This window comes from Phalacrocorax carbo, chromosome 3 (genome assembly GCF_963921805.1).
Source record: "Phalacrocorax carbo chromosome 3, bPhaCar2.1, whole genome shotgun sequence".
Taxonomy (NCBI): domain Eukaryota; kingdom Metazoa; phylum Chordata; class Aves; order Suliformes; family Phalacrocoracidae; genus Phalacrocorax; species Phalacrocorax carbo.
The window spans coordinates 88,201,519-88,216,271 of NC_087515.1; the positions used below are offsets into that span (position 1 = coordinate 88,201,519).

At 37.2% G+C, this 14,753-nt stretch overlaps 1 protein-coding gene across 1 annotated transcript in view; it reads left to right on the forward strand.

The window, feature by feature from the left end:
• Positions 1 to 14,753, forward strand: part of MDN1 (midasin AAA ATPase 1) — a 106,352-nt gene that overhangs the window by 13,361 nt on the left and 78,238 nt on the right. The window contains exons 8-19 of the mRNA XM_064447631.1: positions 1,246 to 1,349; positions 3,040 to 3,154; positions 4,917 to 5,110; positions 6,204 to 6,285; positions 6,984 to 7,079; positions 8,134 to 8,246; positions 8,788 to 8,936; positions 9,035 to 9,095; positions 9,648 to 9,859; positions 11,146 to 11,249; positions 12,272 to 12,416; positions 13,471 to 13,567. Of these exons, the coding sequence (XP_064303701.1) occupies positions 1,246 to 1,349; positions 3,040 to 3,154; positions 4,917 to 5,110; positions 6,204 to 6,285; positions 6,984 to 7,079; positions 8,134 to 8,246; positions 8,788 to 8,936; positions 9,035 to 9,095; positions 9,648 to 9,859; positions 11,146 to 11,249; positions 12,272 to 12,416; positions 13,471 to 13,567 (1,472 nt within the window). The remainder of the gene's footprint in view (positions 1 to 1,245; positions 1,350 to 3,039; positions 3,155 to 4,916; positions 5,111 to 6,203; positions 6,286 to 6,983; positions 7,080 to 8,133; positions 8,247 to 8,787; positions 8,937 to 9,034; positions 9,096 to 9,647; positions 9,860 to 11,145; positions 11,250 to 12,271; positions 12,417 to 13,470; positions 13,568 to 14,753) is intronic.

A 14,753-nucleotide genomic window follows, 5' to 3' on the forward strand; every position in this document is an offset into this window, starting at 1 on the left:
AGGTTTCAACTGATGCTCATAATGACCTAAGTGTCTCTTAAATCATGTTTTAATATTTGAAAACAAATGTGGCCCCAAACACCACAGAATATTGTCACTGTATTAGAGTGGTGCTGTTAATAGTATTTTTTACTGTTTTATCCTGTGGGTTTTTTTTTGTTTTTTTACATGTTTCTTACCTCTGGCATAATATTAATATCATATTAAAAATGTTTTACATTAAGCAGTATAAGTTTTAACAGATTTCCTGTTTTCAGCTCTAGAACAACTAATTAGACTCTCATCCTTCCCTTTTGAAGTAATGTCTGCTGAAAGCGTATCTTCTGCAAGAACGATGTCTTAGAGATGCTTTGCTCTGTAGGCCTGCTGGATGTTCTGCAGATAGTTGTTTTCTTTCATATCTGTTCTGTAAAGCATCCTTTGTATGACTAAATAGCCTGACAACTTGTTTATTGGGTTCTAGCTTCTGAAATACAGGGAATTTATAAGAAAGCCAAGAAATACTCCTTGTATATACCAGACAGTTTTTCACTGCCAGAGGGTCATGCACTTATTTGCTTCTGTGGACTCAGCTCATTACACTCATCATAAGCATGCCCTGAGTAGTATCCTGCATCCATCTCTCCCTTTCTTCAGGTGCTCCCTGCAGGCATCCTGTCTGCTTTCTGCATATCAAACTCTCTGTGCTTGCTTCCCTCTGTGCTGAGGGATCATTGTGGTCCTACCTCCTTTTTTTCTTCCACCATTATTACTGTACTTCTGCATGGCAAGGTAGATTCTTTAAATAGTTACCAAATTCTCATGGGTGTAGCAGGGTATACACTGAAAAATGTTGTTGTTTGACATCTTTGAGATGCAGATCGTCTTTGTTCAGGCAGATAAAGAAAATAAGGCTTCTGACATGAAAGGGCTTAGTAATTCATTTGACAAATTAGATAGTTTTGATTTGGACTTGCAGTGTAGAGACTCTCATTTCCATTCTCTTATCATTAAATCTGAATATAGGAGAGAGAGGGAAACATTACACCTGTGACTTCCCCCTGCTGATTAACATTACTGGGGGCTCTGCAATTCCTGTTAGCATCACTTGGAAGCACAGTCTGCAGGAACAGCAGTTGCTGACAATGAGGTGGTGCTCTGCGGAAGTGCTCTAGCATCTCGAGTGTGAAATGAGTGTGGATGGGTGTGCTGTCTGTTGGAGTTTCACAAAGAAAAAAAAAATGTTTTACAAATTTTCTTCTCCAGATCTCTGTGCTGATTCCTCTCTTAGAAAAAAGAGAGTTGGTAATTCCTGGCCGTGGTGACTGTTTAAAAGTAGCATCGGGATTCCAGTTCTTCGCAACCAGGAGGTAGGCTTTTAAAGTCAAATGAGTTTAAGAGCATGGATATCCTATTTTTAAATCAAAGATAGCAAGTACAAGGTATTTGGTCAGGAGTATTTTATCCATTCCCAGTTAACAAGCAATAGTCATAGAAGTTGTGAAAGGAATTTTTTCACTTCAGAGCAGCCTTATATTACTACTGGGTGAATCCAGCCTTTGTACAGAAAAGTCACTTCAACAAGGCAGAAGGAATGCAATTTTCTGGGAGGGAACCCTACAAAACCAACCCCTCACCAAACCAGGGTACCACTCTCAGCAATTACTGTGTCTAAAAGGTATATGATTGATATCCATAAGGTATCTTAACTTAATGATTTTAACAGCAGCTGTGTAGAAAATATTTCTTAGTTTTGCTCGTCTTGGGGTAGTTGGTAGCCTGACTACTGAATGTCTGGGTTTTGTTTCTTATTCTACCTTCTTCTTGAGCAGTTGTACGCATGTGTTCCCTGGAACATATTTTTTAAGAGTTTCATTAATAATTTTAACTGAACCATGCATTTATAATAAGGTAAAGCTATTTTATTTGGGAATCATGAAAAAAGAAATAGATTTAAAAAAATTTTTTTTTCCTTCTGATTTGTGAAAGTCTTGTCAGTATAGAGGTAATGTTTTCTAACCAAAAGATTTATACTCTCCCTTGTGGTTTCACTGTAGCAATGGCTCATGCATCAGATGTCAAAATGTCTTTTTGTATATTAAGACATAATAATGTATCAAGATTAAAGGTTAGGATATCTAGAAGAGGAATGCTTACATGATATTAAAATTTTTTGTAGTTTACGTCAAAACCTTTAAAAAATTTGCCTGCTTTTGTCTTCCTTCCGTAGTTTTTTATTTATCTGATCTATTTTTTTTCTGGAATGGAGTCTCTTGGATTAAATTCTCTCTTGGTCACCTTGTCTCCCAAGATTTTCCTCTTTGGTATACTTGGTCAACATTTTGTATTGCAGCAAATGATAGTTTCCATTGGGCTTGTTAGAGCAGATTCAATAAATCTATTACAGTTTCCAGCTATGGAATATTATTTTAAAAAACCTCCAACAAACCAACAAAAAAACCCCAAAACTGAAAACAAAAACCAAACTACAAAACCAATATCTAATGCTTTGCATGTGCCAGGCTACTTCCACAGTGGGTGCATAGTTATATGTGCAGTAAAAAAAAAATGTACAGAAGAAAATATATGCTGGAAAGGACTGTGAACCTGAAGAATGAGGAAGAAGAATCAGGAAAGACCGTGCAGGGGACAGGGACTGGAGATGCTTTTCCTGCATCTCTGCAATAGAGCACAGATCCTAAAGGATCTGTGGAAGATGTTTCCTAGGCCACTTCTGTCAGGGCTCCTCTTTGTAAAAAGGATTCTGTATATTGTTTTTGATAGACTTGTTGTCAGTCATCTTTATGCAAGTATCTCTAAGGAGAGATACATGCACTACATGGGGAAAACACTGGAAAAAGAGCAGATAATTTGGAAAGCAGAGATAGGCAACGTGGGATCCGTGGCAGTACAGTGACAAACAGTGGGTGATCTAGGCATGCACATTATGTTGTAGCAGCAGTATGTAACATGTTCTTTGATGCACAGGAACGCATTGAATATGTTGAATTCTGCAGCAAGACACAATATATTCTGTTTCTTCATGTTGTTTTGATTAAGGATATTCAGTTGCGGCGGAGGTTGGTACAGACAGCAAGGCAGCCATGCTGCTCTTTTGGACAAATATTGGACCAAAATACATCTGGATAACATGAGCAAAGGAGAACTCAAGGAGGTATGGTATCTGTTCCTCTGTTGTGGCATATGAATAATTGCTTCAATAAAGGGTAATAAATGTTTTTCAGTAATAAATTTCATGCTTATTTTTATCTCCAAGTTCCACAGTACACACTTTTCACTGCAGATCTCTGCTGCTGGTTTTGAAGTAAATGGACAGTTTGTCAGGGAAGTTTGGAGTGAATTGGACAAAGATTCCTGGAACTTGCCTTGGCAAATACAGTTCTGCTTTGAGTGGGTCTAAGAATCAAATTACTTAACCAAATTACTTTGCTGTTTTGTAGCTCACAGATTTAAAAACAGAGAGGGGAAAAAAAATTGACCTTACTGTAATCCCAAATTCTAAGATTTGAGATTAAAAATAGTTGGTCAGTTATCAGCTCAGAATGACTGTTTCTGTTGACATCTTTTATTAGCGTTTCTAGGGAATGTAGTCCTTCCAAAAATTCATGTAGCCCTTCAAAAGATTAAGGAGCCCAGCACTTAACTGAAAATAGAGTTCTCTAGAGATTCGCCTTGTGATACGGAGCTCAGAATAGGAGCCTTGCCTAAGGGACAAGGGGGTGAATAGTTTCTAGCAGAAGAGTTGAGGAGAAAGTTCTGAATTTTCTAGAGTGAAGATGATAGTTTTTCAGTAGGATTCATTTGCTCCTTGGAACTCATTCAGCAGCCACTGCAGTTGTCGGTGACCGTAAATACCTGTGTTTTTTCATTTTGTCATTTGTCAGCTAATTGTTAGGAATGGGGCAAGAACAGCACTTGTTTCGTACTTGTAGATTTTGTTGGAGGGGAGCGAGTAGATGCACAGGGTGGCCTCTGCAGACAGTTTGCTGGAGATGCGCATGCTTGTGTGCTGTAGCTGCTTCTGCTACGAATAAACCCACATGGGCAGGAATTCTAGGAAGCTCACAGCTGCAGTATTAAAAAAGACTATCTCACCTAACTGATGTCAGAGATCTCCAGAAAGGACCAATACTAAAGTAAATCTTGGCTGTCAAAACCTTAAGAAGAAAGGAAGCCTTGGTGCTAAATGTGTCACTTAGCATTATGTTCTTTCTGTTCTTTTTTGTAACTTTGTAGCTCAAGTCACAAAAATGTGTAAATCAAGCACTGTGTAAGATTCTCTAGTAGTAGAAGAGATAGTGGTAGAAAACACCCACTTGCTTGTCTTGAAAATAGACTCGTGTTCTTCTGGTTAATCTTAAACGTCAGCTTGGCAGGGTAGGACCAGTGTTCCTGGTATGTATCTGTCAAAAGCTTATTTTAGGAAGCAATAATTTTGGCTGGCAAACTGTAATGGAGAGAACTGAGCTGAAAGGAAATTACAGAAGAAAAATTAGCCCCTTAATGTGTCTTTATCAGCACAGTGAATAGACAACTTGAATGCACAGAAATTCAGTCATTAAAATGATAGGATAACTTTTGTTATCTGTTGTAAAGTTGTATGATTATGATTTGAGTTTAGAATAGGGTTGAACATACCTTTTTTTCTTCTGTTGGTATTTTTGCAAATGTATTAAATGAATTGGAGTAGAGTTGGCAAAACTCACTTTTGGCATCCAAATCGATATCATATAAGTCACAATGACTTTTATTTTCCTCAGATGAGAAGCTCTAAGAGAGTGGTTTTGTGTAGCTTGCTAGCTTCAGTATCTATTGAAGTGTATCCTATAAAATTTGGGGGCCTGGTGGTTTCCTCCCAATGCTAAAGATATTTTTCTGTGTGGTGGTGTTGTTTTGTTTTGTTTTACTCTTTCCAGGTTCTTCAGAGGAGATACCCCAACCTTGCTCTTGTAACTGATCACTTGCTGGACATTTATATTCACCTTACGGGAGACAAGTATCAGGCATCAGAAAACAGTGCTTCTGGCTCTGGGCATATACCAGAAGATTCATCAGAACCAAGATCAGAAAACAAGAAACCAAATCTGGAAGGACGAGAACTATCTCTAAGGTTATCCTTTCTTATTTATTAGAAGGAAGTTTAGTTGGCTAGCTGTAGAGTTAGAAGTGTTTATCTTTTTTATTTTTCTTAATTTCTTAAAAATAGTCATAAAGGTTTGAATAATTAAATCGGAATTTCATAAAAAGTGGAAAAATCCATTTTTCATTTAAAAATAATGATTAATGTATCTTTTTAAAAATCTCAATCTGAATTACTTAGGACTTCCTATTTGCTATACTTTGTCCTCAAAAAAAAAAAAGTGTAGGTTTTGTCATATGTGGTGTTGAGTTGGTATCAAGCCATATGGATTACTTCTGAATTCATTTTAACACAAAATATCAGTTCCAGTTAAGAACTGCTGACTGACATGTACTATATAATGTTCTCCCAATAGATAGTAGATAACATTTTTGGCAAGTATATATATTTGCTTATCTAGGTAATTTTGTATTAGACGCTCACAGCATTTTTCACAGATGACTGAAAGTAACCAGATGTGTAGTATACTACTAATTTCAGAATTTTTATAATAAAATGCAGCTTGATGTTCAATTATTTCTTCCTTTCATACCAAACAGCAGTGCTCCCCATGTGGAATTTCTATAACCAGTAGCGCTTTGTGAATTAGTCAGTAAATAGTAGGTATGGGCAGTATCTAATGTTTTTGTGAAGCATAAGAATGCCACTGATACTAAAACAGCAGTTGTTTTTCTAGAAAATTAGATGTTCCCTTTTCTTGCCTTTCAGAAGATTTTGTTGTTCATAACAAAGCAGTATCTTGAAAAAAATAGGTTTTTATACCTTCCTGGATGAAAGGCTTCTGCTTTTCACTTTTTCAGTTTCATGATTACCTTATAGTTTAATGGAGTGTGTAGTATCAAGTTCTAAGCAACATATCTGAAAGCACCACTGTTGGTATTTATGTGCTCAGCTACTCTTCAGAATTAGCATCCTATTTATATGTGTCTGCCCATGTACAACTTATGCGGCAACTAAATGTGCAGTTGCTAGAAGATGACATAATGACCTAAGCTGAACATGAAAGAAGATGCTGTGCGTTTTGGCTTGATTGTACCAAATCTTTTCGGTGTTTTCTTTTTAGAGACTTGCTGAATTGGTGCAGCAGGATTGCTTACAACTTTGACAGTAGTTCTTCAACCACAGCAGTGAATATTTTTCAGGAGGTGCGGTAAGACTTGATCCAGAAATTGCTTACCCAAATCCTAGCATTGCCTCATAAATCTTAAAATACTCTACTTGGGAATGTGAGATGAGAATTTACATTTAGTTTTATCTGAAGCAATTGGATTGTAGTTGGAATGTTTGTGATCCATCTATCAGAGGCTCTCCTTACTACTAGGAAAATTGTTTGCAGTAATGTGGTGAACAGGCTTACACTGTCATACAAACAGCATGCTGGAACATAATTTTAACTCATATGAGCTGGGACTACGTATGACTGAGAGTAAAAGTTTTAAGATTGTTTTTTTTCTTGTAATATGATGCTGCTTTCCTATGCATCAGTTTACATTCCAGGTTTGGAATTTTGTGGGTGTGCATCAGTCAGAGGTAGTTTTCAGAGGTGAGATCTTACAATGTTACTTCCCTCTCTGTTTTTTGGTCCATTCATCTAAAGATAGCTTCTGTGACTGGGCATTGAAAAAGTTTTACTTTCAGTAGAAACCCACTACACTAAAGAGTTTTTAGAAGTTCTTATTATATCCCTTTGAACTCTGTTGTTTGACTTGATCTGGGGACAGTGAAATAGTTTTATTTACCATAGCTGGATTGGATTCAAGCTCGTGTCAGTTAAGATGGTGTTTGTCAGATCATATCATACAAAATTTGTTTTGAAGAAGTTGGTTTGTTTTCCCCTTGACAGGCATTGGACTGTTTCACAGCTATGCTGTCCAACCAAGGGAGCAGAGAGAAAATGGCAAAAGTTATTGGAAGTAAACTAAATATCTCCAAGAAAAAGGTATGTTGAGCTTTAATTAACATGTTTATTGGTATTTTTCTATAACTTGAAATTTTTCTAGTGATTAATATAAGTGTTCTGCTATTTTTCTTTAAAAATATGCCCATCAATCTGTTCCGAACACTTTTTTTTGCTCCCTGTACTATCCCAGGATCTACGTTTTTCTCCTGTTTCATTTTCAGCTGCTTTTTTTTTCTCTGAAAGTTCCAGTGAACCTGTTTCAGAGCAGATTGCAAATGGACTCATCATGCAAAAGAAGGATCACACAGTTGCCTAAGCACATGTTGCTGCTGGATGCACAGAGTAGTAAAGAATGTGGTTTTTCTTTGGTGGTTACAATGAACTTGAATCACTTAAAAGAAGAGTTCTGAGAGAAACATAATCTTCCTTGCTACTTGTTCTGTAACCATTGGTTCCAAAAATCAAGTACCTTTTTAGAGGCTAGTAAATATATATTAATAGCATGTGATATAAGTGGCTGAGTTAAACAAAATCATTACTTTGTCAACTACTTCAGACTATACAGAAGTTTGATTGCAAAGGAAATTCCCTCATTTGTTACTTTAAGACTGAAAAACTTGCCAGCTGGGTGGACAGATGAATCCCTAAAACGTCCATGGGTTTTTCTGTTTGTCCCTTTTCCTTTTGCATTATTACAATACAGGAAGGTGTTATCCTCTACCAATGGCAAAATATCCTTGTTTACACAGAGGTATTTACCAAGTTTTTGAGGGACGTTGTTTATTATTTAAGTTAACTCTTGCCAGGTTCAAGGTGACATAGTTGAGCTACCATGGAAATAAACGAAGTAGAAATATAATGGCATAGACCCATTGCCAAGTGATTAAATGGAAAGATGTTGTTTTTACAGACAAATAACACTTCTGCAGTCCTTCGGTATTTTAAGTGATGAGTATGTAAAACCTGCACAATATAAAATCTTATAATGAAAAATTAGCTTGCTGCAAAGTAATACTGGTAGCACCGCATGAATGTTCTTAGTGTGATGTTGTAGGCAACATTCGTATTGGAAATGTTGATGCTTTCTTCACAGGTGGAGTTCTTTTGTGAACTCTATAAACCAGAAATTCTAATACGGGAACAAGAAGTCTCTGTCGGAAGAGTGCATCTCATGAAGAAACAAACCCAGGCTCTCACTGTACAAAGGTAGAACATCTTGTAGTTTCCATGTGAATTGAAATATTTTGTGTTGGAAAAGAACAGATTAGAAGTCACAGGTTTAAAAAATGCAAATTGGATATTCTCTAATGAAAGGAATGTGATGAGTTCTTTCTTGTGATCTCAATTTTACCTTGTGTATCTTTAAGGCTGTTTGCATCATACTTCTGGCAGCCAAAGCAAGGAGATTTTCAGCTTCTCTTGAACTAGAGTTTCTTCAAAACAGTGTGGATCCACAGCTGTTATATTAAGATTTCAATGAATCTATCTTTGTGAAGAAAGATTTTTTGTAGTATGTGGTACTAACTCCACTGGCCAGGAGGTGCTTTGGAAATCCTGAATTTCTAGGTTGTATCTTGAGAAAAATGAGTATCTTATAAGGGTATCTTGGAACTAATTCTTCCCAAACCTATATTTTTAATTAAAAAAGAAAAAATCAACCACTCATCTGAAAAAGAAAAAAGGGTGAAATTGGTACGAGCTCCTTGATAGATCTTGTTTTTGAGTTGCTTCCTTTGTTTTCTTTCAGAGCAAAACAAACCTTTGCTGCCACACGGCCATCTGCAGTATTGATTGAACAGCTTGCAGTTTGTGTTGTCAAAGGAGAACCTGTGCTTTTGGTTGGTGAAACAGGAACTGGCAAAACCTCAACTGTTCAGTACCTTGCTCATATTACAGGTAAATAAAGTGTGAAGACTGTAACTTGATGATTTAAAAAATGGCAAACGAACTAAAAGAAACCCCAAGTTGATGGTCCTTTCTATTTCTGTTTCAAGGACACCATCTGAGGGTTATCAACATGAACCAACAAAGTGACACAGCAGATCTATTAGGGGGGTGAGTCACTGACTACTGCTTTCTCTGTTCTGCAATTGACAGTATCAGAACAACCTTCTTACACGAGTATAGTTGTGTTGTCAAAGAATTGTTTTTAGACACGTATCTGTTTCATAGTAGCATTGAATGTCTTAAGAAACATGTTTGCATGCAGAAACCTTGTTGTCCTTGCTGAAGAACAGAGGCAGTTTCACTGAATTGTGTGTACTTCATATGTACGTGAAGAAGTAATTTAAAAGCACACTCTCTGTGTCTCTTTAAATGTCTCTTTAAATATGGCTAAGCTGTTTAATATGAATGTGATATAATATTCACTGGACATACTTGTTGGTAGGTGTAAAAATATTTTACTTATCAGTCTTTATAAAATTGCCACATAAGGTGCATTTAAATATGTGCAGTTTTACTTCGCTCATTAGTTCAGTGAAAAACTATGGACACCAGAGTTCCTTCATGGACAGTATTGTTTCAGTAGCTGTTTTTGTTAATTCACAGATGCTAGTTCCTGTCCCTGTGTCACAAATAAGTAACTAATCTTTTGCTTCTTTTCAGTTACAAGCCTGTGGATAACAAGTTGATCTGGCTACCTCTGCGAGAGTCTTTTGAAGAACTCTTCTCTCAGACGTTTTCTAGAAAGAAAAATCAGACTTTCTTGGGACACATTCAGACCTGCTACAGGCAGAAACGTTGGCATGATCTGCTAAAACTAATGCAGCATATTCATAAATCTGCTATTAATAAGGAAGCAAAAGAAAATGCATCTGGTGAGAAGTCAGACTGATCAAACACACATCATTAGCGGTGAACCGTTGCAGAGAGTAGATAATTAGTGATGAATTCTTTGATTATTTTTTTTTTGGGGGGGGGAGGGATTGTTTTGGGTTTTTCTTGGTGTGGGTTTCGTTTTTGTGTTTTTTTTTTTTCTTTCATCCCTTTGTATTACTGTCTTTCTCCTGGTTTTGAAAAATGTAATCTCTGTCTACAACAAGACATTCAAAGTACTGTTAGAATAGATGTTTTTTCTTCCTACTCTATCACTGTTAGCTATGCCTGACAGAGTGAAGGTTGATTTCTCTGACCTATGGTGCCCTTGACATCTGATCTCCACTCAACACTCAACTTGTTTGCTGTGCTGGTGAACAGTCCTAGTTTTCTGTGTGGCAGTCTTCCATATGAATGCATGTATGCTTTCAGTCCTGGAACCTCATTAGATCTCACAAATATAGCTTATTTTAAAAATAAAGCAAAACAAAATAACAGCAAAAAACCCCAAAGTAATAGAAGGTTTTTGTTTCATACTTTGCAACCTATTTGGGACAGAGGCAATATTTATGCTTTGCCTTGTGTGGAGTGGTTTCTGATTCTAGACCTGCTGAACAATGAAATGGTAGCTTTCATTCAGCATAGGCCAAACAAACTTAATTATGAACCTTGTCTCCCCTTTTCTTTTATCTAGTTCTTCTGAATATACAGGTATTGAACTAAATGCCCACAAATGTAAAAAAAGATGAGGTTTTAAAAAAATGCTTGTTGCAAGTATTGACCATCCTAAAATAAAGACAAGCCAAAATCTGTAACTTGCAAAGTTAGTAGCTTAAGTCATTATGATGCTCTATATACCTCAGGCTGTGACTTTAAACAAACAACTGAAATAAGTACAATAGTAAATAATGTCATAACTGATAGGGAATTGGAGAGTGGTAATGGTCATATTGGAACCAAGTGAATTACCAGCATAAGTATTTGTTCCTAAGCTAGAACATCCTGGAGTGAATAGCAAACTATCTGTGCCTGGATGTCGATAGCATTCAGCTAAACTAAAAACCAAACCAAAAACACAGCCCAAAGCAAAACAAAAAAAACCCAACCCCCAAAATCAGCAACTTTTTTTCAATTTGTGAGCTGTCATCTGTAGAACTTGAATGTTTTCATTGCTCAGCCAAGCTTGCTCTTGTATCTGTGCTTGAAACAGACTGATCAAAATACTGTTGTGAAACATTGTCTGTGCTATTGTTCTGATGGTACAAGCTTAAATTTGTTTTGCTTACAGGCTCACCACTGAAGGAAAAGTGGGAGGCATTTGGTCTTAAACTGAACCATGCTCATCAACAGATGAAAATGACAGAAAATGCTCTTCTCTTTGCATTTGTTGAGGTATTTAGAGATTTACATTTTGATGCTAGGAAGAAGGAGAAGCATGTAGAAGACTCTGCAATCAGTATTATATAAATAACTTCCTGGCAAGAATCTTGCTGTGAAGTAAAACTTGTTCCATGATAACTCTGTGGAACGAAGTGTGCTACTTAAAGGAGGCGGTGGTTAGATGGGGGTGAGGTGGGGGAAAGTTTTGTGTTAACACATTAGTTAATGCTGTATAATAGGTATTAGGGCTGGTATGATAAAAGAATATCAGCAGTATGTCATACCATCTTTTTCAAGTGTATGAGATTAGAAAAAACAGCTTGACCAGTCTCCAGTAGGTCATGTTTCTGCCTGGGGATTCCTGTGACGGATTTAACTTTAAGAATCTGTGCTGTTTATCTAGAGGTTTTGGGTTTTTTAATATTTCAAACCCATGGCATAATACTGTAATGACATCGTGTGGTTAGGGGAAACCCTGATGGTTTATGCATGTTCATTCCTTGTCACCCTGTTAGTCTGAATATATGCTGTCAAATGCTGTGTAAAGTGTGTTAAATGTTGATCAGTCCTCTTTCTAAAAAATTACTATATAAATAGTTGGAGAACCCTTGACTTAAGTATAATTTTAATAAGTTATAGTTCCCTGAGGAACATAATATTGCTTGTATCTTTGTTTGGATTTCTTCAGATAAATTGTCTTTACTACTCTCATAGTGGTGTCAGTGAAGTTTAGGCACTACAGTGATGGATATCACCGACAGGCAGCATTGCACAAATACAAGAGCTTAATTCTGTTAAATCTGAGCCAGTCTAAATGGTAGCTGATAATGGTGATAACTGTCTGACTTCTGTGACTTGCAAAATAATAGCTGTTATTGAGGGAGAACAGTAAAACTGCTATTGCTGTAAAAGGTCTGGAATTGCCATTTGTCTAATCAACTCATGGACTGCAGAACAAGTATTTCCAGTATACAGATGCTTTAGTTGATGTATCGCTGCTGGTGACATGATTAACAAATTGATCTTATTTTTAGGGTACTCTGGCACAAGCAGTAAAAAAAGGAGAGTGGATTTTGTTGGATGAGATTAACTTGGCTGCAGCAGAGACTTTAGAGTGCCTGAGTGGTTTATTGGAAGGATCATCTGGGTCACTGGTGTTACTAGACAGAGGAGATACAGGTACTATTTCTGTGCTTGCTTATGCTGTATCTTGCTATCTGGTTTGTTGAATTTCCTATCCTATATGGCTCAAAAGAAATTGATAACACTTGCCAGAAGAATGAACGTGTGCAAAAAAGAGTAATGTGTTCTTTCTAGACTTCATACTTCTGTGCAAGAAGTGGGAGCTCTAATTCACTGTGGCTCAGGAGATTTCAGCAAAAATTGTTTTAGCTTTTGCCTCTTTGGATTCTACAAGGAGCAGATCTATCTAGTGGCATTAGTAAGCATTGCTGCCTCTAAAGACTCTTTAGGGAGTGTCTTTTTTTAATATATATAAAGTTGAGGTGGCTTGATGGCTAAGTGGATGTCTAAGGGCATGGGAAATGAGGTTTAGTTGCTGCTGTAGCAATTGTCTTTCACTGATCCTGAGAATCTATTTGTTCTCCGGGTAGAAATACAGGGACAAGGCCTCTGATTTTTTCTGAGCCCTTCTTGTGGGTGACCCCAACCAGCAGCTAAGCACCCACAGAGCTGCTCACTCATTCCTTCCACCCCACCATCCCCCACAGGAAAATTTGTGTGAAACAAGTGATGCAAAGGCAGTCACTAACCAGCTCCCACAAGCACACCAAATTCCAGCCAGTCTCTAAGCAACAGCCACCTTGGAAGACAAAAATCACCACCCTGTTCTTCCTCTACTCTGTTTTTATTGCCGAGCATGATGTTATATGGTAGGGAGTATTGCTTTGGCCAGTTTGGGTCAGCTGTCCCAACAGTTCAGGACTTCATATATATATATTTATTTTTTTTTAAATACTCAGTGCTGTTAAAACATCCTGCTATGCACAAATAAAAGTCAGTTTCAGTTGCCTGTGGCAGTTACAAAGGTGTAGAGAAACTTCTGATAAAATGAGATGGGTTATTCTCTGAAAACTTTTCACCCTGGCATTTAAAGAAAAATCTATAGTGCAGTAATACAAAGCTTTGCTTAGAAGAAATATACCTCATTTAAAAGAATTAAGTATCCTCGGTTCAGCATTAACCTTATGTTTCTTATTTCTGTTTCTTTTAGAGCCTCTTGTCCGTCACCCTGACTTTCGCTTGTTTGCATGCATGAATCCAGCTACAGATGTTGGAAAGAGAAATCTTCCTCCAGGAATAAGAAACAGGTGGGAAATAATGATTCTGTGTCAAAATACTTAGTCAATGTCTTTTTCAGAGTTTAACCAGCTTCACAAGTTGACCCAGTGAAGAATGCCTTATTTGAAGCTGGAGGATATAAGTCTAAACTGAAATTAACTTCCTGAAGAGATGCTTTCCACATCATGGTGAAGGTTTTTCATGAAATAGCGTCAGGAAAGTACTTCTGCACAGTAGCTGAGCATGAACAAATGGTTTAGCAGTAGTGTAGAGTGTTGTTACTGGGGGCAGGGAAGTGATCGTTCTTTACAATTATGCTCTCAGCACCTGGGAATGCGACTGCAGCAGTTTATGTTCCTGATGGGGATAATAAAGACAAGTGCGTTGTGTGTTGTGTCTGTTTAATAGCCTTTCCCTTGATAACTCAGAAGTGTTGATGATGCTTGCAAAAAACCGTATATCCAGCTTTGTTCAGTCAGAAGGAAGGTGGTTTGCATGGTGGAGCAGACGTGTGATACTCAAAATGTTTGAGGTTTGATCTTCAGACGTTTAAGCTGTGCCCAAGAAATTGGAGTTGTGGTGAATCCATTCTTCAGTACAACCTGTTCCTGAATGCAAAGACCTTCTACTTGTATTTGATGCTGTTTCCCTCATGTGTGCCAAAAGTTGCACATGTAGTCCTTTACCAGAGCCATAAACACTGTGCAAGACTGTAGAGATGCACTTACTATATGTAACTGGTCATTTGCAGTTAATAGTGGCAAAGTAAGGTTTTATTGCTATAAACTCTCCTGGCTTAGTAGTGAGAGGAAAGAAAGTAAGTGTAATACAGAAGAGAGTTCAGCTTCAGCATTTCTTGTTAAGTTTAAATGAATTTATATTTGCGTTTGTCAAAAATATCCACCCCTCTGAAGTTAATAGTATGGCTTAGTTGTTTGAGTTTGCTGTGGTGTGTCCTGGGCTATTGTTTGCCGTTGAAATGCATGGTATGGAAGGGCTGCAGACTCACATTCAACACCTGATGCGAACATACTGGACTAACAAACTGTTGGAAGATATGTTCATTAACTAGAGCTGCCAGTGCAGTATACCAAACACGAAACATTTAAAGATACTCAGAACTTCACTGAGTATGTGTTTTGCTGCTAATTTTCCTTTGCTTATTGTCAAGTTTTCTTATTTTATCATTGCTGAGCTGGATATTTGTAAAAGTAG